The sequence below is a fragment of the Opisthocomus hoazin genome, chromosome 7, assembly GCF_030867145.1.
Source record: "Opisthocomus hoazin isolate bOpiHoa1 chromosome 7, bOpiHoa1.hap1, whole genome shotgun sequence".
NCBI classification, from domain to species: Eukaryota; Metazoa; Chordata; class Aves; order Opisthocomiformes; family Opisthocomidae; genus Opisthocomus; species Opisthocomus hoazin.
Genome location: NC_134420.1, coordinates 71,995,872 through 72,022,490, shown reverse-complemented (window position 1 = coordinate 72,022,490; position 26,619 = coordinate 71,995,872). Strand labels below are relative to the sequence as shown.

The following is a 26,619-nucleotide window of genomic DNA, read 5'->3' as shown; positions in this document are numbered from 1 at the left end:
TCGCAGGGCAAGGTTGCACAGCAGAAGGGAGGGAGGAGAGAGCAGCCAGTGGAAGCGGTTTAACACCAGGTCCTCCACGAAGGAGCCCAGCAAAGCCAGCAAGGTGCCCCAAGCGAGGGCAGGAAGGTGTGAATTCAGCCAGTGCAGATTTAAAACCTCTGAGGATTTCAACTTCCAGCTGCTGTAATGCAATCCAGGAATGAGCTCTTTGGAAAGCCCACTCCCTCGAGCTCAGAAGATGTGTTTGAAGTGGCCTCTTGAGAGCCCACACTAAGATTTGCAGGGAAAATCACAGAATCACAGAATGGTGGGGGTTGGCAGGGACCTCTGTGGGTCACCCAGCCCAACCCCCTGCCCAAGCAGGGTCACCCAGAGCAGGCTGCACAGCACCGCGTCCAGGTGGGGCTGGAATATCTCCAGAGAAGGAGACTCCACAGCCTCCCTGGGCAGCCTGGGCCAGGGCTCCGTCACCCTCAGAGGGAAGAAGTTCTTCCTCATCTTCAGACGGAACTTCCTGTGCCTCAGTTTGTGCCCGTTGCCCCTTGTCCTGTCGCTGGGCACCACTGGAAAGAGTCTGGCCCCATCCTCCTGACACCCACCCTGCAGATATTTGTCAGCATTTCTAAGGTCCCCTCTCAGCCTTCTCTTCTCCAGGCTGAACAAGCCCAGCTCCCTCAGCCTCTCCTCGTAGGAGAGATGCTCCAGTCCCCTCCTCATCCTCGCAGCCCTCTGCTGGACTCTCTCCAGTAGCTCCTCACCTTTCTTGAACTGGGGAGCCCAGAACTGGACACAGGACTCCAGATGGGGCCTCACTAGGGCAGAGTAGAGGGGGAGGAGAACCTCCCTCGACCTGCTGGCCACACTTCTCCTAATGTATGAACCACACGAGAGGCACAGAGTGACAGCAGCACTCGAAGGCAGTAGGAGACTGGGAAGGGTGTAGGGGAGGACGAGAGTCGTCATCGGGAAGGCTAACCACATGAACTGGGTGGGTTGTGAGAAGGTTGTAGACCCATTAATAAAAAAGGAGGAAGAATAAGTCAGTAACTCTGGGAGAGCTGAGATAATGAATGCCTTCAAAAAAATTACTCTTTAATAAGAAAGGACGTGTGGCTAATTAGGAAGTAATGAAGAACTTGTCAGTGCACCTACGGAGAGCGAGGAGGCGAGGGGACTCCGCACCCAGAGGGGAAGGATACCCGAATCGCTGGAGCTGAGCAATACATCTCAGTGCCACGGGGAAAGCACTTAATGGACTCACTGAATCATTCATGATTATTTCTCAAGAAGTGAAGAACCCAGGAAGTAGCAAGGGATGGGAGGGGGGAAAAATCACTTTTACTTCGATATAGTTTTTCTTTTTAAAAGGAAATAAAGAAGTGCTCCCAAGACTTTAAAGAGAAGCCAGCATAAGAAGAAAAGGAGCCCCAAATACAGTAAAACACTCAAAAAGTCTCTAGAGAACACCACCCCGTCTCAGTGTGGGGGGGATACACCTGGATGTCGGACTCTCGCACCCCCTTGCAGCAAAGGCATCCCCAGCACGGCCAGGGCTCACACCGCAGGGAGCCCAAGCCTCGCCAGCCTGGACCTGCTGCTTCAGATGGCCTCGAGAAACTCGGCTTCTGCAAGGACTTCAGACGCGTGGCCGGGATCTGAGGACAGCCAGGCCGATGGAAAGCCAAGGTGGGGACCGACCACGGGGCGCAGCAGCCAAGAGCAACATCCTGGAGCGGCAAATAAGGGTTCGCCAGCACCACTAAGAGCAGGAGTCGGAACAGCTCTAAGACATTTTCCTGACCATGAAGATGCACGAGAAATAGATGCGAGCTCCAGCCAGGAAGAACGTGGGAAGATCCACACAGGAATCACCTCCAGCCAGCATGAAATGAAAAAGGGTGCTTGGGAAACAGCAAAATGAGAACAAACCCTGAGGTGCACAGGTGATGTCTGGGCCTCGGCAGCACGGATCCAGCTGCCCTGTGCAAGGATGGGCACCTCTCAGCTGGGCTGAGGAGGGGCAACGACCACCACAGAAACTGGGACAGAGGGAACCTGGCAGAGGCAGAGTGGGGGAAGTTGGAAAGGGCAGGAGAAAGAGGGCGACAGCAAGAAAGGGAGGTGCAGTCTTGGGGAGGACTAGCAGACATGTTTCTCGTCAGTCCAAAGTCCTGCACGAGACCCTGGTTACGGGCTCACCATGCGCAGGGTTTCCTCCAGCTGATGATGACACCTTTAAAAATCCAAATATACCTATCAGTTGCTTCTGTGCTCGGGAGAGGGAACAGAATTTCAGCCTGGAGAAGAGAAGGCTGCGAGGGGACCTAATAAATGCTTACAAATATCTGCAGGGTGGGTGTCAGGAGGATGGGGCCAAGCTCTTTTCAGTGGTGCCCAGTGACAGGACAAGGGGCAATGGGCACAAACTGAGGCACAGGAAGTTCCGTCTGAACATGAGGAAGAACTTCTTCCCTCTGAGGGTGACGGAGCACTGGAACAGGCTGCCCAGGGAGGTTGTGGAGTCTCCTTCTCTGGAGATATTCCAGCCCCGCCTGGACAAGGTCCTGTGCAGCCTGCTGTAGGTGACCCTGCTTCGGCAGGAGGGTTGGACTGGGTGACCCACAGAGGTCCCTTCCAAACCCTACTATTCTGTGATTCTGTGATTCTGTGAGAAGTCAGTTCTCCTTTACCTCAAGCAGCAACTGTGACCACCTTAGCAGGAGTTGCTGCTCCCTCATTCTGCTACCAGAATATGAACATGCCTAACGTGGGACCAGAAATCATTCCAACCCTTATGAACAAACATGGGAAGGAGGTACCCAACAGGCTGAGAAGCCAAAGACCAGATGAGAAGCAGCAGAGAAGGGAGAAAATGGTACTGAGGAGTGGGGCCCACACACAAGAGCTGCCCCTCTCCTCCGCCACCCACTTCATGGGCAAGGAGGTTCCAGAAAGCTGGAGAAGTAGGGCGAGAGATGCTGCAGGGCCTGAGAAGATCAAGCAGCTTGTGACAGCGAAAGGACAGGCAGGGGTGACACAGAAGCGATGGTGATGTCTCCTTGGGACGTGGCGGCCTGACCTGTGTACCCTGAGGTGAAGCAGCAGAGCAGGCGTGGGATGCCCAGCGGCTCCTGGTAATTAACAACCATCGTCATAAAAGAAGTCCATCAGCTTGGTCTCCGACGCGCTGCTGCCGCTAGCTACGGTCATGAGACATCCCAACGGGAACGTGAGATTTTTAACTTGAGAGCTATCAAGGTAAAGGAAAATACCAGAGAAAACTCTCCTAGTTTAAATATGTGAGCAGGGAAGGGGGGAAATGAGAGACAGGTTTCCTTCGCAGAAGGCACATCAAATGGTCGTCTGAAGGCGTAAGCTGCCTTGTGAAGAGCCGCGTGCGGGATTAGCTGGTGGTGTCTCAAATCTCAGACAGGGCTGTGCAGTATTTATCTTTACACACAAAAGCCCTTTTATACCACAAAAGCAGAAACACAGTCGGAAGTCGTAAATGTGAAGTTGGAAGTGATAAATGTGATCTCTTTCAGACAAAATTTTTTTTTTTCCTTTTTTGAAAACAGGAGTCTCCGGAGGCCCTGTGCAATCTGTATTCGACAGGCAGTCGGAGAACCTTCTCATTTTGCAAACTCAGCAAAAGCCTCACTCTTTCCACTCAGGTGAAGGATTTGTTTTAAGTCACTGGTTTAACTCCGGGGCAAAAGAAGTCTCTTGCAACACACCTGCTGCGGGTTGGAAACTCCTGGGAAGACAGGTACTTCAGCAGCACCTCTAAGCTCAGCTTCAAACCCAGCACTAAGCTGGCCAGCTCGCCGTGGTGGTCCCCAGAGTCTCAGGAGCTCTGCGATTCCAGCCTCCAGCCCTGTCGCGACGCCAGCAACCGCTGAAGAGAACGGGAGAGGATCTCCCGGGTGCGGAAAGCAAACCCACCATGATGTGCTGGCAGGGGCTGGAAGCAGCTTGTTAAAATGCTCTTTGTTCTCCCCACTGCTGGGCTACTGAGATGAGCAGCAGCAGAAGGGAATCTCAGGCGAGTTTCACTCCTCTTTAATTCCGGGCTGGTGCAGCAAGGTCCTCATCGGTAAGCAAAGAGTACCTGCTCAGGAGAAGGGGCATCTGAGCAGCAGCCCGCACACGTAGCAGAGGGGCTTCATGTAGCCTACATGGAGTTTGAAGGTGCTCTGGTTTCATTAGGGACGTTAACGTGGCGCAGAAGGAAAGGGCGCAGGGACTCCCATGGGTGTCTGAGCTGGAATGTCCATGCCACGGAGCTGGATGAACAACAGACCTACTCACACAGAATCACAGAATGGTCGGGGTTGGCAGGGACCTCTGTGGGTCACCCAGCCCAACCCCCTGCCCAAGCAGGGTCACCCACAGCAGGCTGCACAGCACCGCGTCCAGGCGGGGCTGGAATATCTCCAGAGAAGGAGACTCCACAGCCTCCCTGGGCAGCCTGGGCCAGGGCTCCGTCACCCTCAGAGGGAAGAAGTTCTTCCTCATCTTCAGCTGGAGCTTCCTCTGCTTCAGTTTGTGCCCATTGCCCCTTGTCCTGTCGCTGGGCACCACTGGAAAGAGTCTGGCCCCGTCCTCCTGACACCCACCCTGCAGATATTTAGAGGCATTTATAAGGTCTCCTCTCAGCCTTCTCTTCTCCAGGCTGAACAAGCCCAGCTCCCTCAGCCTCTCCTCGGAGGAGAGATGCTCCAGTCCCCTCACCATCCTCGTAGCCCTCCGCTGGACTCTCTCCAGTTGCTCCTCATCTTTCTTGAACTGGGGAGCCCAGCACTGGACACAGGACTCCAGATGGGGCCTCACCAGGGCAGAGCAGAGGGGGAGGAGAACCTCCCTCGACCTGCTGGCCACACTCCTCTTGATGCACCCCAGGATCCCATTGGCCTTCTTGGCAGCCAGGGCACGCTGCTGGCTCATGGTCACCCTGTCGTCCCCCAGCACTCCCAGTCCCTCTCCACAGAGCTGCTCTCCAGCAGGGCCGCCCCAGCCTGTACTGGTGCCTGGGGTTGTTCCTCCCCAGGTGCAGGACCCTGCCCTTGCCCTTGTTGAACCTCATCAGGTTCCTCTCTGCCCAACTCTCCAGCCTGTCCAGGTCACGCTGGATGGCAGCACAGCCTGGCAGTGTATCCACCGCTCCTCCCAGATTAGCTCAGTGCTGACTCTTAATTAGCTCCCAGGTGGTCAGCTTGAGTGTTCCTGCCATGACCCCTTGGCTTCACAGCCCATGGGCACAGGACGGGCCTGGGTTTGTCCAACGGCTGCCCCGTGCTCTTCATGTCTGTACCACCGGGCCCCGGGCAGAAAGCTGTACGGGGCAGCACGCGGTCACCTTCACCTCCGGCACGGCCAGCTCCAAGGGCTCCGACTGCAAAGAGGCTGCGGTCGCTTCTCGCGACGGCTTGGAAGGAATAAAAGACAAAGGCTCTGAACACAAACGTCGCAGAAACCCAGGGTTTCCAATATAACTCTAAAATGTGAAGTCTGGGCTTTTTTCAGTGGCACTTTGCAAGGCAAGGGGTAAGTTACAGCATTGCCTGTTCCTTTGGGTTGCAGCTTTGATCCCTGAAGGTTTTGACTTACTTCAACCTGTTTCTATTTAAACTTACAACCAGTTTTGAATACAGAAGGGAAAACCAGCTCCTTAGCACAGCCTGCCCAGGCCTGTCCTTCCCTCCTTCTCTGGAGCGCAGGGAGGGGGCTCGCCAGGCTCCCAGCAAAGCAGCAACAAGATGCGCTCGCTGCAACCGCCGCGGTACCCGGAGCGAACAGCACTGTGGGCGCCGAGCCCTCACCGGCATTTCCACCATGGAAAGCCACCCAAGAGGCACGTAAGAGGAGGAATGCCAGGTGTAACAGCCCTGCAATAAAACCTCCGTTTTGCAAGGTAAATAAATCCGTGCGACGCGAGGGCTTGCTGAAGCGTGCCTGTGTAACTGCTCGGAGGGGCACGCGAGCAGCTCCTCCCAGCCACCAGCCTCGGGGACGCGGCACCAGCGCGGCCACGGCCATCCCCGCAGAACGAGAGACCCTTCTCCCCCCAGCCCATCATCTCCATATCCCTCACCTAGGGCCAGGGATGTTACTGCTATTTAATTACAGCCCATATTATCTGCCACTCCGAACACACACATTAAAAATGATCATCTGTGCACCAACCCTGTCGCAGAATAAATACCGACGATTTATTGCGGAGCTGTGCAGCCGCTGAGGCTTACCTGATCCTAAAATATTCTCAGTAACCAAGAGGTAGATTGATGTATTTATTCACACTCAAAAATTGTGAACGCCGTAAGTTGTTACATAAACTGTTCTATAAATTACCTACCAATCGCACATAAATTTTCAGAGTCAAATTCCACCAGCCTCGCGCCGAAGGAGTAAATCACTTTGAGGTACCACGCTTCTTCCTGACGGCAGGGACCACTCTGCACAAGTGAAAGAGGCAGAATCTGGCCTTAAATCACACACTCCATGGACATTTGTGATATTACTTGTATTCAGAGATCTCTTGGCTCCTTCAGACTGTAACTGCAAATCAACTTGGAGACCCCAAACCAAGTAAACTGTCTACTTAAACAGAATGACTGCAATATAATAAATATTGATTTTGTAAACGTTTTGCCGAGGTTAAAAGCTTTTCACATGGATGGTCATTAGGCACATAACTCTCCTCCAGAGCCCTGGTAAGCACAGTTATTAATAATAAGTCATACATTACAGCAGAACCTCGGGCAGTCTAAATCAGCACCGCTCCCCTGAACTCAGCACCGCGGCACACGCTGTCGCCGGGTGAGGACGTTGGTTCTGTAAGCTTGGTTATATTAAATCAAATGTATTTGGGGGCACATACAAATAACGTGGATGTTTTCTTGGGTTCAGAAACCCTGCAGGGTTGCAAACTCTTCTGGAATGGCTTAACACCTGGTGGCTGCATAAATACAAACTCTACTTCTATGTTTTCATTTTAAATTACTCATTTTACTGGTTAAAACGTACAAGGTGGTGAAAACCACATTCAGCAGAATGGAACTGTTCCTTGACCTACCTGAAGACAACTCTGAACAAATCCCTCTGCCTGGTACCCTTCAGACAGCCTTGGTGATCTCTGCTGGAAACCAACAGTCCATGTGCTGCATGAGGAGAAACTCCAGTATCCCACCCTTCCAATCCCGGCCTCCTGATTAAATATGAGCTCAAGGTGCTTATTTTCTGGCTAGCACCTTTCCTCTCGTTTGACAACGAGTGGAGATGGGACAAATCACTGCGGTCAGTGGCATTTGACAGCACGACCTATGCAGGCTTTAGCCATATCTGAAGACCATCCAGTTCTGCACGTCACCATTCCAGACCCACCTGCCATCAAACTGCTCAACTGTCACAGAATCATGGAATCACAGAATAATTTGGGTTGGAAGGGACCTTTAGAGGTCACCTAGCCCAAGCCCCCTGCAGGGAGCAGGGACATCTTCACCTGGATCAGGGTGCTAAGAGCCCCGGCCAACCTGGCCTGGAATGTTTCCAGGGATGGGGCATCGACCACCTCTCTGGGCAACCTCTGCTGGGGTTTCACCACCCTCACAGTGAAGAATTTCTTCCTTATATCTATCCTCTTTTAGGTTAAAACTATTGGCCCTTGTCCTATGGCTACAGGCCCTGCTAAAAAGTCTGTCCCTCCCCCCCCAGCTCTCTCTGGGGCCACGGGCTGGTTTGCAAAACCCAAGACTCTTGCACCTAACATGAATCACGACAACTGTAACGATTTACAGCTTCACTGAAGCCAGCTCTGTGGCGCTGGGAAGGGCTTTTATCCTGCCATGCACTGCCTGCTGCAGTTGTGACACAAATTAATCCCCCACAGAATCACAGAATCCCAGCATGGCAGGGGTTGGAAGGGACCTCTGTGGGTCATCCAGTCCAAACCCCTGCCCAAGCAGGGTCACCCAGAGCAGGCTGCACAGGACCTTGTCCAGGCGGGTCTGGAATATCTCCAGAGAAGGAGACTCCACAACCTCCCTGGGCAGCCTGTTCCAGTGCTCTGTCACCCTCAGAGGGAAGAAGTTCTTCCTCATCTTCAGCTGGAACTTCCTGTGCCTTAGTTTGTGCCCATTGCCCCTTGTCCTGTCGCTGGGCACCACTGGAAAGAGTCTGGCCCCGTCCTCCTGACACCCACCCTTCAGATATTTGTAAGCATTTCTAAGGTCCCCTCTCAGCCTTCTCTTCTTCAGGCTGAACAAGCCCAGCTCCCTCAACCTCTCCTCGTAGGGGAGATGCTCCAGTCCCCTCCTCATCCTCGTAGCCCTCCGCTGGACTCTCTCCAGTAGCTCCTCATCTTTCTTGAACTGGGGACCCCAGAACTGGACACAGCACTGCAGATGAGGCCTCACCAGGGCAGTGTAGAGGGGAAGGAGAACCTCCCTCATCCTGCTGGCCACACTCTTCTTGATGCACCCCAGGATCCCATTGGCTTTCTTGGCAGCCAGGGCACATATTTCCTTTTGGTGCATCACAAGACGGACCGAGACGCCAAACGCTGAGTGCATGCGCTCCCGCAGAAAGACGAGCCGTGCTAATTGCCACAAACGACCTTGCGCAGTGTCATCCTCCTGGCTTCGCCTCTGCCGAGCCGCAGACGACCCCAGGAACTGAAACAGCCCCATAAAATCGTCCCGCGTCTCCCACTCCGCAGAAGAAACACCACGTGATTGCGGGAGGTATTCCCCCAGGTCGCACTCACGTTTGAAGCGGGCTGCGTATTCCCTTCGTTTCTAGAAGAGTCACAGGGAAAGGATTCTGCAAAGGGAGGAAGACGAGTCCACCTCCAACCTTCACATCCGTCACGAGTCCCTCCTAGTTTGTTAGTACAAGGCCCAGCAGAGAGCCTTTCCTTGTTGGTTCCTCCACCATTTGTATCAGAAAGTTATCTTCGATGCTCTGCATCTGTGAAGTCTGACCATGCAGCTACAGCACCCAGACAGCCACGAAACCCTGGCAAGAACCTGTGACGCATCAGCTAAAGGCCAGCTAAAGCACTGCATGAACAGCTCCACCAGCTTTGACATTTCTCTCCGTGATAACAGACTCCTGCAAGTCTCAGGATACCACAGAATCACAGAATGTTCGGGGTTGGCAGGGACCTCTGTGGGTCACCCAGTCCAACCCCCTGCCCAAGCAGGGTCACCCAGAGCAGGCTGCACAGCACCGCGTCCAGGCGGGTCTGGAATATCTCCAGAGAAGGAGACTCCACAGCCTCCCTGGGCAGCCTGGGCCAGGGCTCCGTCACCCTCAGAGGGAAGAAGTTCTTCCTCATCTTCAGCTGGAGCTTCCTCTGCTTCACTTTGTGCCCATTGCCCCTTGTCCTGTCGCTGGGCACCACTGGAAAGAGTCTGGCCCCATCCTCCTGACCCCCACCCTGCAGATATTTAGAGGCATTTCTAAGGTCCCCTCGCAGCCTTCTCTTCTCCAGGCTGAACAAGCCCAGCTCCCTCAGCCTCTCCTGGTAGGAGAGATGCTCCTGTTCCCTCACCATCCTTGTAGCCCTCCGCTGGACTCTCTCCAGTAGCTCCTCATCTCTCTTGAACTGGGGAGCCCAGAATTGGACACAGCACTGCAGATGGGGCCTCACCAGGGCAGAGCAGAGGGGGAGGAGAACCTCCCTCGACCTGCTGCCCACACTCCTCTTGATGCACCCCAGGATCCCATTGGCCTTCTTGGCAGCCAGGGCACGCTGCTGGCTCATGGTCACCCTGTCGTCCCCCAGCACTCCCAGTCCCTCTCCGCAGAGCTGCTCTCCAGCAGGTCAGCCCCAGCCTGTCCTGGTGCCTGGGGTTGTTCCTCCCCAGGTGCAGGACCCTGCATTTGCCCTTGTTGAACCTCATCAGGTTCCTCTCTGCCCAACTTTCCACCGAGAAGACGTGGCTGGCTTGTTCCTCGCCCTGCTGCACCACACCATGCCCTCGGTCCCGATGCGTGAAGAACCACGCTATAATTGAACAAAATATCTTTTGCCTGAGCAAAAATGGGGTTGCTTCAAAACCAAATCCACCTGCACTGGTTCTCACAACATCCTGGAGCCAGCTGACTCGCTCAAATCATAAACTGGCTCTAGGGCAGTTACAAAGAAGGTTCAAATGAGGTTTTGGTCTCACCAGGTAGAGCTCCTTACAGTCCCTCCACCGCCATGGCAGAGAGGCATATTTCTGCTGAGAGCAGTTACAAAAGGAGTCAAACTTGACCCTACCAAATAAACAGCACTCCACGCTCCCTGGATCCCCTCCGGCTGCTGCAGCTGCGAGGCGGGGAAGGAGAACGCAGCTGAGACCATGGGGTGGGATCCCACCTCCTTTCCCTCTCCTCTCACCTTTCTCCCCTGCAACAGAAGCATTCCTCCCAGCTTCACGCTACGACGAGGCACCCCAGCAGCGGAGCAGCGCGGTGCCCTTCCTCCGGCACCCACCCACCGCTCGCAGCTCACCGCACGTCAGGCTGACCGGCCACATCTGGTACATCTGCCGAAAGCAAACACCCAGGGCACAGCAACAGGAGCCAGACTCTTTCCAGCGGTGCCCAGCGATAGGACAAGGGGCAATGGGCAGAAACTGAAGCAGAGGAAGCTCCAGCTGAAGATGAGGAAGAACTTCTTCCCTCTGAGGGTGACGGAGCCCTCGCCCAGGCTGCCCAGGGAGGCTGTGGAGTCTCCTTCTCTGGAGATATTCCAGACCCACCTGGACGCGGTGCTGTGCAGCCTTCTCTGGGTGACCCTGCTTGGGCAGGGGGTGGGACTGGGTGACCCACAGAGGTCCCTGCCAACCCCCACCATGCTGGGATTCTGTGAGCCAGAAATTCCACCGTGAGAGGCAGCTGGGCAGCTCGCAGCACGGCAGGGTCCGTGCACAGAGAGGTTGCCAAGCCCCCCACCAGCCAGGGATGGAGGACGGGTCCTCCTGGGAGCTGCCTGCACCCTGCCCCTCGCTGCTGGACAACCCAGCGCTGCGGCAGGAGACGGACAGCGAGCCGAACCACCGCCCGAGCCGCAGACGCATTGGCTGATCGGGAGGGCAGCACGACACGGGCGGTCGATACAGGTCAAACCAACCTCCTCGCCCCCGACCCGCGCTGTCATCCGTCGCTAGCAGAGCAGAGGGGAAGGGGCAGCGCTCGGCTCCCCTCCGTCCTGCCCAGCAGCCCGAGAGCAAAATTCAAACCGACACAAAACCACAACTCTTCGTGGGTGTTTTTTTCTTTTTTCCCAGCCAACAACAAAATTTTAACTGCTGTGCTCCGGGGGAGGTGAGAAATAATCTCATAGGTGAGAAACTGTCTACGCACTTGCTCTGATTCACTGAGCTGTGGGCTGATGGCGGCACAGACCTAAGCAAGCGCCCTTTCAGGTCCTCGTTTCCAGGGAATTCGACGTCCGGATGGAAGAAGTGTTGCTACGGGATGGATACAGGACAAACTCGGCCACGTCTGAGCTGTGGAGCTGAGAGGTTTTTATGCAACAGCATGACTTGAGTGGGACCGAGTGCACTGCCAGCAAGTTTGCTGATGACACCGAGCTGTGTGGCGTGGTTGACACGCTGGAGGGAAGGGACGTCATCCAGAGGGACCCGGACAGGCTGGAAATGTCAGCCTGCGTGAACCACATGAAGTTCAACAAGGCCAAGGGCAAGGTCCTGCACGTGGGTTGGGGCAACCCCAAACACAAGCACAGGCTGGGCAGAGAGTGGCTCGAGAGCAGCCCTGAGGAGAAGGACCTGGGGCTGCTGCTGGATGAGAAGCTCAGCATGAGCCGGCGATGTGCGCTGGCAGCCCGGAAAGCCAACCGTGTCCTGGGCTGCATCCAGAGCAGCGTGGGCAGCAGGGCGAGGGAGGGGATTCTGCCCCTTTACTCCGCTCTCGTCAGACCCCACCTGGAGTCCTGCGTCCAGCTCTGGAGCCCCCAGCATAGGAAGGACATGGATGTGTTGGAGCGGGGCCAGAGGAGGCCACGGAGATGATCCGAGGGCTGGAGCCCCTCTGCTACGAGGACAGGCTGAGGGAGCTGGGGCTGTTCAGCCTGGAGAAGAGAAGGCTCCGGGGTGACCTTAGAGCAGCTGCCAGTGCCTGGAGGGGCCGACAGGAAGGATGGAGAGGGGCTTTTCACAAGGGTGTGCAGGGATAGGACAAGGGGGAACGGCTCTAAACTCAAAGAGGGCAGATTTAGATTCGATATTCAGAAGAAATTCTTCCCCAGGAGGGTGGTGAGGCCCTGGCCCAGGTTGCCCAGAGAAGCTGTGGCTGCCCCCTCCCTGGCAGTGCTCAAGGCCAGGTTGGATGGAGCTCTGAGCACCCTGGGCTGGTGGAAGATGTCCCTGCTGATGGCAGGGGGGTTGGGACCAGATGAGCTTTAAGGTCCCTTCCAACCCTGATCATTCTATGATTCTATGACTTGAACCACCACTGCTGCTCCTCCTAGGACAGACCCTCACAAAAGCTGGCTGTAGATTAAAAATGGCACAAGAAAGAGGCAGCCGGCTGAACTCCAAAGGAGCACCAATAAAATATACGCCGGGATAATCAGAGGCTTTTTGACTGCTTCCTCAGACAGCAAGACTAAGACTTCACTGGCTTTGCCGTGAAAGTCGAGGCTCGTTTTACACTTCTGTCTTGCCCCCTGCCAAAGAAAGAGCGCTGTGTTCCCAGGGAACAGTGGCATCTGTCACCGAGCCAAGGGACAACGCCAGCTCTCACCCAGCACGCAGTTAATCCGACGCTGTTTGCACATCAAGGGCTCTCACCAATTTACCATTTCAGCCGCCCCGAGTCAAGAAAGCGTTCAAGTCATGCCCTTAAATCTCTGTGACTCCACTTTAAGACTGAGCTTGTATGGAAGTGCTTTCCCAGGGAGAGAGCCTGATGCTCTCATTATGTCCTTGACGGGATTTCACCCAGCCCTGACAGCTACCGTGTCCTCGGCGCTGTTGGAAGTTCTCAGCACGTCTCCACGTGCAGCAGAAGGTGCTTGGTTATGAATTTGCGTTACACCACGATCAGGCTGCTGGGCTGGAGGAAGGGAGCTGTGCTAAACACACATTTCTAAGAGGCAGCTTTGAACAAGCCGGGGCAGCCTGAGGCAGGGGAAAGGACAGACAGGGAAGCGAAGCAGTTACTTGCCCAGGAGCACAAGGCAAACCCTCAGCAGGGAGAGCTGACCTCCAGTCACAGCCACCAGCCTATCCCTGCTTTTTCCAGCATCCTCGGGGAAATGCTGCCACAGTTCCCTTCCTTGCTGCAACGTAAACAGCCGGAGCCGCAGGGCCAGCATCTCTCCGCTCCTCCCCTGCTTCAGTCGGAATCACGGGGTGCTTTGGGTAACACAGCCCAGCCCTGCCAGGAAGGGGAGCAAGGAAAGGGGGGCTCTGACCCCACAGCAGTATGTCAGAGTCTTGAAGTCAATAAATACACCTTGTAAGAAATTATTAATTTCAAAGCTTGACACAACCCCCACCCTTCTCCCAGCTTTACGCACTCCACTGGAGAGACCATGGCATAGAAAGCCTGCTTGGAAAGGATGCTTTCCTACCACCACCCTGGAGTGAAAACCAGACCTCAGAGTCTGCCTCTACAGGCAGAAAGGTCCTTCCCTCTCTCCCTCTCTGGAGATATTCCAGCCCCGCTTGGCCGCGGTGCTGTGCAGCCTGCTCTGGGTGACCCTGCTTGGACAGGGGGTTGGGCTGGGTGACCCACAGAGGTCCCTGCCAACCCCGAACATTCTGTGATTCTGTGATTCCCAAGCAGAAATCCCACCAGCACAGCGAAGCCCCAGCCAGCCAAGGGACAGAGACCCCGCGCAGTCGGCGCAACGAGTGCGGGGCCAGGAGCAGCAGCTCCTTCCATCGCCGACAGCTGATGCCTGCCAAGGTCAAGAGGTGAAGAGCAGGGGGGAGGAAAGTGGTGGCGTTAAAAGAATTAGTGAATTAATGCCTCTTGAATCAAGGGGCATTGGTTACCCGGGAGGACAGAGGGATTTCAGCAGAGAAGACCCCAGGAGCTGCAGATGGGAAGCAGCTGCAGCTCCACAGCAAAGGCTTAAACAAGCGATGCTATGGGTGCATTATGCACCCTCCAGCTGGGAGCACAACCATAAGCCATCCCTAATGCGCACACACAAAACAGTCCTGCTGCAGGGCACCAGGAGAAGAGAGGGGAACTGATGGCACAAATCCAAAAGGACCAGCCAGGGGAAAGGGAAAAAAATGGAAAGAAATGTAAGGGTCTAACCCCCAAAGAAGAAGAAAAAAGGGGACCATTGGTTGAAAAACATGTCAAGGTTCATGCAAGTAGTTTAAGTGATGTTTGCCCAGGTGTTCACAGAATCATAGAATCATTCAGATCATGAAGGTTGGAAAAGACCTCTGAGATCATCAAGTCCAACTGTCACCCCAACCCCACCACGCCTGCTAAACCATGTCCCCAAGTGCCACATCCACACGGTTTTTGAACCCCTCCAGGGATGGGGACTCCCCCACTGTCCTGGGCAGCCTATTCCAACGCCTGACCGCTCTCTCAGTAAAGAAATTGTTCCCAATATCCAATCTGAACCTCCCTTGATGCAACTCGAGGCCATCAATAGGTCTCCTTGTTAGAAAGCTTAATAGCTTTCCTTTGAATGGCTACCTGGCAGGACCCTCGCCCAGTAAGCCACCCCTCAGCAGCAGCCCCAGAGCCCCAGTTTACCAACCCATCCTACTCGCAGTCTGTCCAGTTACACCTTGGATGGTCCATGAGAATTTGAGAAACTTTCGTCCGGAGAGCTTTGGTACCATCGCCTTACTCCTCACAGGAACTGAGCTTCTGCCACACCAGCCTTTGCTGGTCCTTCTAGGATGCTACCTCAGCTAGGGTCACCAGCGGTTTACACCGTGAGCTCTTGCTGGCTTATGTGCTTGCCCTAAATAGATATTTATCCAGTTCATCCCAGTGGGACTATCTGAATGAACAGGGAATGAGCTGGCTTATTTATAAGCCAATTTAACTGGTAAAATGCGTACCACAGCCACACAGAATGCCTCAGGCCAAGAGCAAACAATGTAAGGGACAAGTTTTGAGAGCTGGGGAGTTGTAATATTTCAACTGTTTTGTTTTTTTTTTTTTATTGTTCTTCCATACAGCTGGGAAGAGCACACACAAATCGAAAACACTCTGCTTTAAACAAGTATCTACGTGAAGCATGCAAGTTAATCAAGGGACACAGAAAATTCCTTCAAACTTCAGGAAAGAGAATGAGAATATCTCCAAACAGCACGTGCTGGATCTGTGGAAAGCACACTGCAAGACTCCTTCAGAAGATTTTGTGGTCATCTGTGAACAGCTTCTAGCAAGTGACGCCAAGCAAAGTTCTCCCTCTAAAAACCTGAACTTTTGTTTATTTAGAAGAGTGGGAATAAGCAATGCAGAGCAGCCCCTTGCGAACACGTTCCCTGCACCGCTGTCAGCTCTCCGAGCGCATCTTGTGAAACCTGATAAATACACAACAACGCTTTTTTTCTCACTTTCCTGCCATTTACTTCACACCAGGTGCAGTGTTTGCTCTGCTCGCTGATTCTCCTGGTTTCTCAGGCCAGGGATGCGGTGACAGGAGAACCTCTGGGCGACACACTGATACCTGCTGAAATTTCCACGAGAGAGAGACAAGAATTTATCCAGGGGCTGATTTTTCACCCATCTCAGCTGCGGTGTTCCTGGCTGGCACCACAGGAAGCACAGCAAGAAACAGCAAACTCGTGGGATCCTTCATTCGCAAAGCGGCCAAGAAAGAAAAAAATCAGACGCAGAACGGCGAAGGTTTGGTATTTACAGGTGCAGGAACCTTCTGGATGAAGACAGATCCCACCAGACACCAGTCTGCACGTTGAGGTGCTTAAAAGCCTTTGGGGAGCCTGAGCAGGGTCGGTGCGACACAGCATCGCCCTGTCAGGCCCGTGTATTGCTGGACTTCCCACCGGAACCGATGAAGCCGCAGTGATTTACGCCCGCTCCGAGACGGCCCTGGGCCCCCTTCCATTTGCAAATCACTAAGAGGGCATCTCCTGGCACCAAGGGCCACACGGGCTCCAAGAACGTAACTCACCGTACCGCATTCACAGAATCCCAGCATGGCAGGGGTTGGCAGGGACCTCTGTGGGTCACCCAGCCCAACCCCCTGCCCAAGCAGGGTCACCCAGAGCAGGCTGCACAGCACCGCGGCCAGGCGGGGCTGGAATATCTCCAGAGAAGGAGACTCCACAGCCTCCCTGGGCAGCCTGGGCCAGGGCTCTGTCACCCTCAGAGGGAAGAAGTTCTTCCTCATCTTCAGACGGAACTTCTCAGGCTTCAGTTTGTGCCCGTTGCCCCTTGTCCTGTCGCTGGACACCACTGGAAAGAGTCTGGCCCCATCCTCCTGACACCCATCCTGCAGATATTTAGAGGCATTTCTAAGGTCCCCTCTCAGCCTTCTCTTCTCCAGGCTGAACAAGCCCAGCTCCCTCAGCCTCTCCTCGTAGGGGAGATGCTCCAGTCCCCTCCTCATCCTCGCAGCCCTCCGCTGGACTCTCTCCAGTAGCTCCTCATCTTTCTTGACCTGGGGAGCCCAGAACTGGACACAGCACTGCAGATGGGGCCTCACCAGGGCAGAGTAGAGGGGGAGGAGAACCTCCCTTGCCCTGCTGCCCACACTGCTCTTGATGCACCCCAGGATCCCATTGGCCTTCTTGGCAGCCAGGGCACACTGCTGGCTCATGGTCACCCTGTCGTCCACCAGGACACCCAGGTCCCTCTCCGCAGAGCTGCTCTCCAGCAGGTCCGCCCCAGCCTGTACTGTATTCGGGAAGGCCACCAGAGCAAGGCTTGGGAAAATGCTCTGCTTGCAACAGGAGAAGATTAAGGATTCTCACTGTTTTAGCAGCAAATATTTTACTTCGCAAAAGCAAACAGATCTTTGTCATACAGCAGCTCCCCGGATACTTCCCACGAGCGCTGTGGGCCACAGGAATTCCCTCGGACCCCCAGCAGTACGTTCACCGTGCCTCAAGAAAGCGGCTCCCCACAAAAGTTTCTCCGGCAGCTAACACCGAGACCCCGCCAAGTAAGCTAACGAACAACGCTGCCTGCTTGGCACTCTCTTGGCTCCGAAGCCCGCTGGCCCCCGGGCAGAAACGAAGAGGAACTGGTGATGTTTTCCACCCCTTAGCTCACCCCAGATGTGCAAACCAACCGGAACAAGGTCATGCCTAGCGTACACAGAATTTTTGATTCTTAAAAAGAAGAGCTCCCTCCGCTTCCCTCATCCCATCTGTGCTAGTGACAGTCCAGAAGAGCCGAGGTCTTGAGAGTACCTCTGCTAATTAGCCCCTGACCGCTAATCGTTACAGCTGATCCAACAGAGCGCGTGATGTCAGTTCACAGGGTCGGTCTCCACCGCAGTCTGTGCGGAGATGCTGCAGGGGTCTGCAATCCGAGCACAGTTTGTGTCTTCAGCCTGGGCAATCCCATCCCAGGCAGCGAAATCCCATGTACAAGTGTACCTGAGAGCACGGTTCAACTTCCATGGAGGTCAGGACCTGCTTCTGCTTCATTACAAGAGGAACTGGACAGGCTGCCTAACCTGCTCCCCTTTCGGTGTCAAGGCAAAGCAGATGGTGCTCCCACCCCAGAGCCTTGGTTTAAGGCAAAAGCAACGTGAAAGAGATGCTAGTGGAGAAAAGAGGCAAAGCCCCACGAGCCCCTGCAAAGCAAACCCACGATCTCAACCCAAAGCAGAGGGAAGCTTCTAGCTTGACCGCCAAAAACAGAGAGCAGAAGCCTGCATCGCCGTTCACCGTGGCACCGCCGACCTCTTCAGCTTATTTCTGCGCAGGGTGAATCTGGGTTCACGCCTGCTGCAGCGGGGACACCGATCTCAAAGACCAAAGCAGACTCTGGCAGGCACGTCCCACCTCGGAGAGGGTGTCCAGCCACGGGGCGAGAAGCACCAGGGACTCTGTGGAGGACAGCCAGACGCAGTAGTGCTGGGCAACAACCCTGTGCCAGGCGGGCAGGAACAACTCCTCTGCATTGCTGTCTGCCCACTGCCTAACCCAGAAAGCTTCCAAACCTGCTTAAAACCTACCACCAGAAACCGTGAACTTCTGGGAGACCTTTGCAACACGCATCGGCGAGGGTAAAATGCTTTTAAGGCAGAGCTTGGTCAACTGATGGAGGGGATTTCAGGGCTGTCAGAGATAGCTGGGGACTGGACCAGACCGCAGCGGTCCCTTCAGTCCGTTTTAGACATACTCATGCATCTATCTTGTTGTGGAGTCTCCTTCTCTGGAGATATTCCAGACCTGCCTGGACATGGTGCTGTGCAGCCTGCTCTGGGTGACCCTGCTTGGGCAGGGGGTTGGACTGGGTGACCACAGAGGGCCCTGCCAACCCCTGCCATGCTGGGATTCTATCTACAAAAAGCCATCGGCGAGCTGCTGAGCCTGCACTCACCGCACGCTTCCCAGCAAAAGCAAGAGGGACTTGAATGCGCAAAGAATAAATGATTCAGCTCCATCTTGTGTCTCTGCTTTTGACACGCCAAGCAGCACTCCAGCTTGTCGGGATCAAATCCAGACAGCTGCAATATATGTACAAAACTGGGACGATTCAGATTTAAAAACCCATTTTCCTCTGCGTTTCTCTGAATATCGACCCCTCTCCCAACAGCTGTCCTGAGGAAGATAGGAAGAGAGGATTTCCCACGATCTGCGTCCGGCTCAGAAATCCTAGCTCCCTGAATTACCTTTGATTGTGCCTCAGCACAGATTATTTCGAAACGATCATCTGCGAGAACCAGACAATCGGCACTCTGTCAGAGGAAAGCGAAAACCAGGGCAGTTCCCAGAGAGGTCTGTAAAAAGCCCTTTGGTCTCCTCTCCGGAGCGAAGCACGCTGCACTTCACAGCGATGGCCTAGGGCCCGGCAATCACGTACTGACGCGTGAACGCTGCTTTCGAGAGCAGCAGCTAGTCAAGGCACGCTGTGGCGAGCCCCACAGTCTCCTCGGGTCAGAAATTAAGAGCACAGATGCATCCCAAAGAATATTTTGCACTGAGACGTGTCGCAATCACAGAAGAGAATTCAAGAGCTGATGACTCCGTCCTTCCCTACCAGCTGTAGGTACTCATTACAACCACTCACCGCAGCGAAAAGATCGGACAAAAAGGGACAGTCGCCTTTTCAGCAAGTTTGTCTTGCTGCCAGAGGCCCCGGCCCCTCAAAAAACAACACCCAGATACTTTTCACCACTCCAGTCCGCAGGTGGTTTGGTTCCTATCGCCCAGTCCCAACCAGGATAAAGCTCGAAATGTCAACAGCCTCTCCCCTTGATTCCGCTGTACAGGGAGTGCTTCTGAAATCACCCTGTTAGACCACGCCGCCACAACCGCCTCGGCAGGCTCTCCTCCCTCCCCCAACAAGCAAACGTCAGGCAACCCCAGGAAACCCCGGCACCGTCGTCCCCGAAAAGCCATTCCGACTACCTGTGCGGAAACACAGGCTCAGAATCACAGACTCACAGAATCACAGAATATTCAGGGTTGGCAGGGCCCTCTGTGGGTCACCCAGCCCAACCCCCTGCCCAAGCAGGGTCACCCAGAGCAGGCTGCACAGCACCGCGTCCAGGCGGGGCTGGAATATCTCCAGAGAAGGAGACTCCACAGCCTCCCTGGGCAGCCGGGGCCAGGGCTCCATCACCCTCAGAGGGAAGAAGTTCTTCCTCATCTTCAGCTGGAGCTTCCTCTGCTTCAGTTTGTGCCCGTTGCCCCTTGTCCTGTCGCTGGGCACCACTGGAAAGAGTCTGGCCCTGTCCTCCTGACACCCACCCTGCAGATATTTGTAGGCATTTCTAAGGTCCCCTCTCAGCCTTCTCTTCTTCAGGCTGAACAAGCCCACCTCCCTCAACCTCTCCTCGCAGGAGAGATGCTCCAGTCCCCTCCTCATCCTCATAGCCCTGCGCTGGACTCTCTCCAGTAGCTCCTCATCTTTCTTGAACTGGGGAGCCCAGAACTGGACACAGCACTGCAGATGGGGCCTCACCAGGGCAGAGCAGAGGGGGATGAGAACCTCCCTCGCCCTGCTGGCCACACTGCTCCTAATGCACCCCAGGATCCCATTGGCTTTCTTGGCAGCCAGGGCACGCTGCTGGCTCATGGTTAACCTGTCATCCACCAGGACACCTGATTTCCGAAAATCTGAGAGAAATTGCAGGAAAATCATCGTTTCAAACACCGTCACCGTTCTACCTCTGCTCGCTATGTCGATGAAACACTGCAGTGCTCAAGCTCTCCCCCGTGCACAGGCATGCGGAGAGAAAAGCTAAGCATTCGAGGAAGGATAAGCCATCCTCTTCAGAACCCAAGGACGGAACACTTGTGTACAAAACAGTCCAGATGCCCGTGTGTGTATCTACGTCGATGCCCTGCTGCACCTCAGTCAGAGCAGGAAGGCGAAGCCAAAACCTTACAAAAAGGCCTGGTGCTCATTAGATTTCGCTTGTTCTGGAGAAAACCCCAAGAGATGGATCCAGCTCCGCTCCTGCTCCGTGCCAGCACAGACCGAATGGGTTCAGCCTCCATCTCACAGAATCACAGAATCACAGAATGGTCGGGGTTGGCAGGGACCTCTGGGGGTCACCCAGCCCAACCCCCTGCCCAAGCAGGGTCACCCAGAGCAGGCTGCACAGCACCGCGTCCAGGCGGGGCTGGAATATCTCCAGAGAAGGAGACTCCACAGCCTCCCTGGGCAGCCTGGGCCAGGGCTCCATCACCCTCAGAGGGAAGAAGTTCTTCCTCATCTTCAGCTGGAGCTTCCTCTGCTTCAGTTTGTGCCCATTGCCCCTTGTCCTGTCGCTGGGCACCACTGGAAAGAGTCTGGAAGGTCCTCCAGGAGGACCAGGCTCTGGAGAACAGGCTGCTCTGGCACAGCCAGCACTCACTGGGTTTCCTAAAAGGTCAGAGGAGCGAGATGCTCGCAGCACCCAACGGCTCGTGCCACGCTAACGCATCAGCAAGGACGAGCCCCCATGCTCCCATGAGCAGGTCAGCGGTCGCCTGTGCCACGGTGCATCCCGGCAGCCCAACACCCGTCGGGTGAGACCACCGGTGACGTGAACTGCCACCAACTTTGGGAGCAGGGACTGCACCCCATGGGTAAGGACAAGGGCATGGGGCACCAAAACTGCTCTGGAACTTGGGCTTCACCTTTGTACAAGCACTGGAAAGCCGGGGAGGAGGTGTTCCTGCTCCCAGTAGAAGGGGGTCAGGACAAGCCCTTCCCAGCAGTAACAGGCACTGTCATACCCTCCCCCTCCACACCGCAACGTGACGTGGTTACCCTCTTCTCCCAGCCCTCTCCAGGAGCTTCACAACAAGCAACAGGCTGTCCCTGCATGCACCCATTGACCCAACATGGGTGCAGAGTCTCCATCCCCCACGGAGCCGCCACGCAGTCCACCAAAGCACAACAGGGACCTTCCTGGAACGCGATCTGGCCGAGCCCCTCTCGACAGGGGGGTCACCCACCACCCCAGCTCCTTGTCACAGGTCCCCCCACCTGCTCCTGCCTGGAGCGGGGGGACAATTATTTCAATGTCCCTCTGAGGAGTGATGCCCGTCCCCTTGTGCCCTGTCCGCCCACATCCCAGTCACTTCTGCCCCAGTTCCCTCAGCGAGGGGGTCACTGGGAGGGGGGCCGCAGGGCGGACGGAGCTGAGCTGAAGCTCACGACGGCTGCGTCCCTGCCTCGAGCGCCGGGACCCTCCGCTCCAGCGAGGACGCGTGTGGGAGTGAAGACGCTCAAGAGGAGCTGATCAGTATTCAGCAGAAGGCTCCGCTGCCCGCTGCCATCCCTCCTCCTCCTCGCCGTGACTCAGGGCGCGGGAGGAGGCACAGTCGCTCCCTCGGCAGCCCCCCGCACCACCCCGCTGCCGCCTTCCCCGCGACGGATTTCACGCCTCCCTCGTCACGAAAGCACTGCTCCCCATCGCCGGGCCGGCTCCGCAGCGCGGGTGTCCCCCCCCCGGGGTCCACCACCCTTCGGCAGAGCCTCGGCCCGCGGGGAGCACCGCCTGCTACCTCTCTTCCCAAGCAAGGGCGCAAAGCACAGCCCCGGCGTGGGAGAGGGCGGTTGGCGATGCTCCCAGCTCGCAGCGGAGGGAAGGCGAGCCGTGCCGGACGCGCTGCGCTGGACACGTCGCGCCGGGACGCGTCGTGCCGGGCGGGCATCCCTCCGCGGCCATCTCCCAGCGGTGGGGCTCGGCTGGCGGAGGCTGCCCGGGGTGGCCAGGGCTCTCACCTTGTGCAGCTTCCACATGGCGCCCAGGGCCTTGACCTCGTGGCTGGAGTGCTTGCCCTCCTCCAGGCACTGGTAGCAGACGGGGCTCTTGCACTGGACGCAGTACATGCTGTGGTTCTCCAGCTCGTGGTCGGTGCAGGTGGAGATCTTGCGGGGGCTGAGGCGGCGGCTGACGCGGCCCTGGGCCGGCGGGACCAGGCGGTGCTTGGCCAGCGGGCCCCGCGGCGGGTGGCAGCGCAGGCGGCAAGGGTCGCAGTAGAAGACGTCGCACTGCTCGCACATGACGGCCGCCTCCTTGGGCGCCTTCTCGCAGAGCTGGCAGCGCAGGGCGGCCGCCCGGCCTTGCTGGTAGCGGTCGATGACGCCTTCCAGCAGGCGGTTGCGGGGGAAGCCCCGCAGCCCACGCTCGTCCAGCACCAGGCTGCGGTGGCACTGCGGGCAGGTGAGGCAGGCGTTGCGTGGCGGCGGCGGGGCCAGCGCGGCGGCGGGCGGCGGGGCGGCGGGCGGGAAGACGCGGACGCCGTTGGGGGATTTCTGGCAGGGGGTGGTGGGAGCGCTGGCGAAGCCGCCGTAGGAGCCGTAGCCGCTGTCGGCCTCGCTGTACAGGCTCATCTTATCCAGGTCCAGGTAGTCGTAGTCGGAGACGGCCGAGCCCGAGGCGCGGCGGCTCTGCGGGGACTCGGACTCGGGCGTCTGCACCAGGATGTTGCGGGCGCACGCCTGGCAGAGGTTGTGCGAGCAGGGCAGGATGATGGGCTCCCGGTAAAAGGAGCCGCACACCGGGCATTTCAGCTCCTCTTCCATCTCTTCCATAGGGGAAGCGGAGAGCGGGCGGGCGGCGGCCGCGGCGGAGCCTCAGGACCCACCCGCACCGGTCCGCGCCTCAGCGCCGACTGCCGCCCCCCGCCCGCCGAGCGCTCCGCCCCGCCCCCGCCCCGCCACTGGTCCGCCGCCGGCGGGGAGGCGGGCCTCGCGCTGCGATTGGCTCCGCCGCCCGCCCGTCCCCGCCCCGCCCGCTGCTGCTGCCGCCGCCGGCGCTGCGGGGGTCCCTGCTCAGGGCTGCGGGGTCGGGCGGGGGGTGCGGAGCCTGTCCCCCGCGGCTGCCCCCGCTGCCCCCTGCCCCGGCTCTGCCCCAGCGCCCCGGGGAGCGGCCCGACCACCCCCGGCTGCTCGCCTTCCCCGCCGGCAGCCGGCGGCCTGCCCCGAGCCCCGGGGTGCCCCCCCAAGATGGCGGCCTCCCTGCGGCCCTTCCACCGCGCTGTCCCCAGGCCCACAGCCTGGCCGGCGAGGGGCTTCGGGGGGCCGGCCTTGTCCCGCTAGGTGCTGCCGCTGTGGCAGGCCCGCGTGTCCAGGCTCTTCTGAGGGGTGCCCAGCAACAGGGGTGCATCAAGAGGAGTGTGGGCAGCAGGGCGAGGGAGGTTCTCCTCCCCCTCTGCTCTGCCCTGGTGAGGCCCCATCTGCAGTGCTGTGTCCAGTTCTGGGCTCCCCAGTTCAAGAAAGATGAGGAGCTACTGGAGAGAGCCCAGCGGAGGGCTACGAGGATGAGGAGGGGACTGGAGCATCTCTCCTACGAGGAGAGGCTGAGGGAGCTGGGCTTGTTCAGCCTGGAGAAGAGAAGGCTGAGAGGGGACCTTAGAAATGCCTACAAATATCTGCAGGGTGGGTGTCAGGAGGACGGGGCCAGACTCTTTCCAGTGGTGCCCAGCGACAGGACAAGGGGCAATGGGCACAAACTGAAGCAGAGGAAGCTCCAGCTGAACCCGAGGAAGAACTTCTTCCCTCTGAGGGTGACGGAGCCCTGGCCCAAGCTGCCCAGGGAGGCTGTGGAGTCTCCTTCTCTGGAGATATTCCAGCCCCGCCTGGCCGCGGTGCTGTGCAGCCTGCTCTGGGTGACCCTGCTTGGGCAGGGGGTTGGGCTGGGTGACCCACAGAGGTCTCTGCCAACCCCAAACATCCCGTGTTTCTGTGACTCTGCAGCCTGGGACCGCCAAACTTGAGCTGTGGTGTCGTGTGGGTGAACATGGGGATGGAGAGTGAGGGAGCGGAGGAGCGAGATCCTGCGGGAGCGTCGCACGGCTCCCAGCACGCCTGCGCTTAGCCAGCAGCTGGGGTAGGCACTGAAGAGGTTTGAGTGGGATTTGTCAGGCTGAGCCTTGGATTTACCAGACTGAGCTTTGGAAGGCCCAGCCCTTCACAGGCTCGGCTTTCGGCAGGGCCATGGAGAGGCCCTTTCCATCATCTCTTTGGTGCAGGTCCCGGGACCCAGTGCACAGGTATTTCAAGCTCCCACACTGGTATTCAGAAGGGGGAGAAGCCCAAGAGCTGAGATGCGCAAGGAAGGCACCGCCATTCCTCAGCCTGGTAAGGAGGGACAAGTGATAAGGAGAAAAGGACTTTCTGAGTGTTTCTCTCTTCTGCTTTGTCCTTTCCTTTCTGCTTCTCCAGGCTCCTGCTGGCTCTGTATCAACCACTGGTATCAGGGCTTTCCCGGGCTCTGCTGAGCATTCCTCGTTTGCTCCCTTTTGGTGTCTGCTCAGAGTTCACAGAATCACAGAATGGTAGGAGTTGGAAGGGACCTCTGTAGGTCATCTAGTCCAACCCTCCTGCCGAAGCAGGGTCACCTACAGTAGGTTGTAGAGGACCTTGTCCCGGCGGGTCTTGAATATCTCCAGACAAGGAGACTCCACAACCTCCCTGGACAGCCTGTTCCAGGTCTCCGTCACCCTCAGAGGGAAGAAGTTCTTCCTCATCTTCAGCTGGAGCTTCCTCTGCTTCAGTTTGTGCCCGTTGCCCCTTGTCCTGTCGCTAGGCACCACTGGAAAGAGCTTGGCCCCATCCTCTTGACACCCACCCTGCAGATATTTGTAGGCATTTCTAAGGTCCCCTCTCAGCCTTCTCTTCTCCAGGCTGAACAAGCCCAGCTCCCTCAGCCTCTCCTCGCAGGAGAGATGCTCCAGTCCCCTCCTCATCCTCGTAGCCCTCCGCTGGACTCTCTGCAGTAGCTCCTCATCTTTCTTGAACTGCGGAGCCCAGAACTGGACACAGCACTGCAGATGGGGTCTCACCAGGGCAGAGTAGAGGGGTCACTTTTTCCCTGCTCTCGTTCCTCTAGCTACCCTTTTGCCGAAGTAAACCCGTCACTCCTTGTTTGCTCTGCCTCTTGTTTCCCACGGCCATTTTTCACTCTGGCGGGTATATGATGCCATTTCTGCAGTAAATTTCTGGTCACGTAAATGGGCAGAAAGAGGAGAAGGCCCCACAAAGCAGAATGCAGCCAGTGCATTTGGAAGCAACCCTCGGTCATAAACATCTAACTGTTTTCTTCTTGGCGCAGCAGCTTATGCCTTCACTTTCATCTCAGCAAGAGGCAAGCGTCCCCGTGCTCTGGCTGCGTGTTATTTACAATTGTCAGCCGTGTTACGGCCCCGAGAACTGTGCGGCGTGCAGCCATGAACCTGCAATAATCACCTGACCCAGCTTCAACATTCATTTGTCTAATGTCGCTGTGATCAACGATTACAAGTTAAAAGATCAAGATGTCATCCCGTTCTAAGCTGGCTCTTGCTTTTCTCGTGTCCCTCTTTCCAGGAGCCACGGCTCGAGAAGCAGCCCCCGGCTCCCACGGCAGGAGCGGTGCATCTCCATTTCTGTTGCAGCCAGCCTGTGCTCTGGGTGATGCAGAAGACACCACTAGGCTGAGATAAATTAAAGCCGTTGGGAGTCTTTGTAAGCGCTGTTGGACCCCCTTGGTGATCCGTAATAACAAGAAGGACTGTTATCACGAACACCGTTCCCCTCCGCGCCCCGCCAGCCCGCAGGTGTGTTGGCTTTGTCTGCTGGAAGTGCAGATCAGAAATTAGGATCAAGCTTGGAGGTATCAACAGGCGTGAGATGGGGCGGGGGGCAATGCTGTTTGAATCGTAGCTGGTGTTACCCCCAAAATAAGATGGCAGCACCACTGCAGTGCTGTTAAACCGACCGGAAAACCACGGTAATTGGGGTGTGACTCAAGGGAGGGAGGTGGCCGAGGGTGTCAGGACCTGCTCCCACATCCCCATCCAAGCTCCATCCCAGCCACCTCCTTTGGTTCATGACCTACATCAGCTGTGTTGTGTCGCTGAGCTGTGCCTTGAGAAATAAGAATATGGGGAGAGAGGAGACAGGCAGATGTCACGAGGGTCACAAGGGAGCACAAGTCAAGAGAGGAGAAGGGATGGAGAGCATGAGAGCCCCCAGTCCCCCCATTCCCTGGCA

General features: G+C 56.7%; 1 protein-coding gene across 4 annotated transcripts in view; it reads right to left on the bottom strand.

Moving 5' to 3' along the window:
* TRIM9 (tripartite motif containing 9) overlaps positions 1–23,258 on the bottom strand; it is a 79,248-nt gene extending 55,990 nt beyond the window's left edge. For all 4 annotated transcript variants that reach the window (XM_075427224.1, XM_075427226.1, XM_075427225.1 and 1 more), the window contains exon 1: positions 22,366–23,258. In XM_075427224.1, coding sequence (XP_075283339.1) covers positions 22,366–23,178 — 813 coding nt within the window. In that variant the 5' untranslated portion in view covers positions 23,179–23,258. The remainder of the gene's footprint in view (positions 1–22,365) is intronic.
* Positions 23,259–26,619: the final 3,361 nt, after the last annotated feature.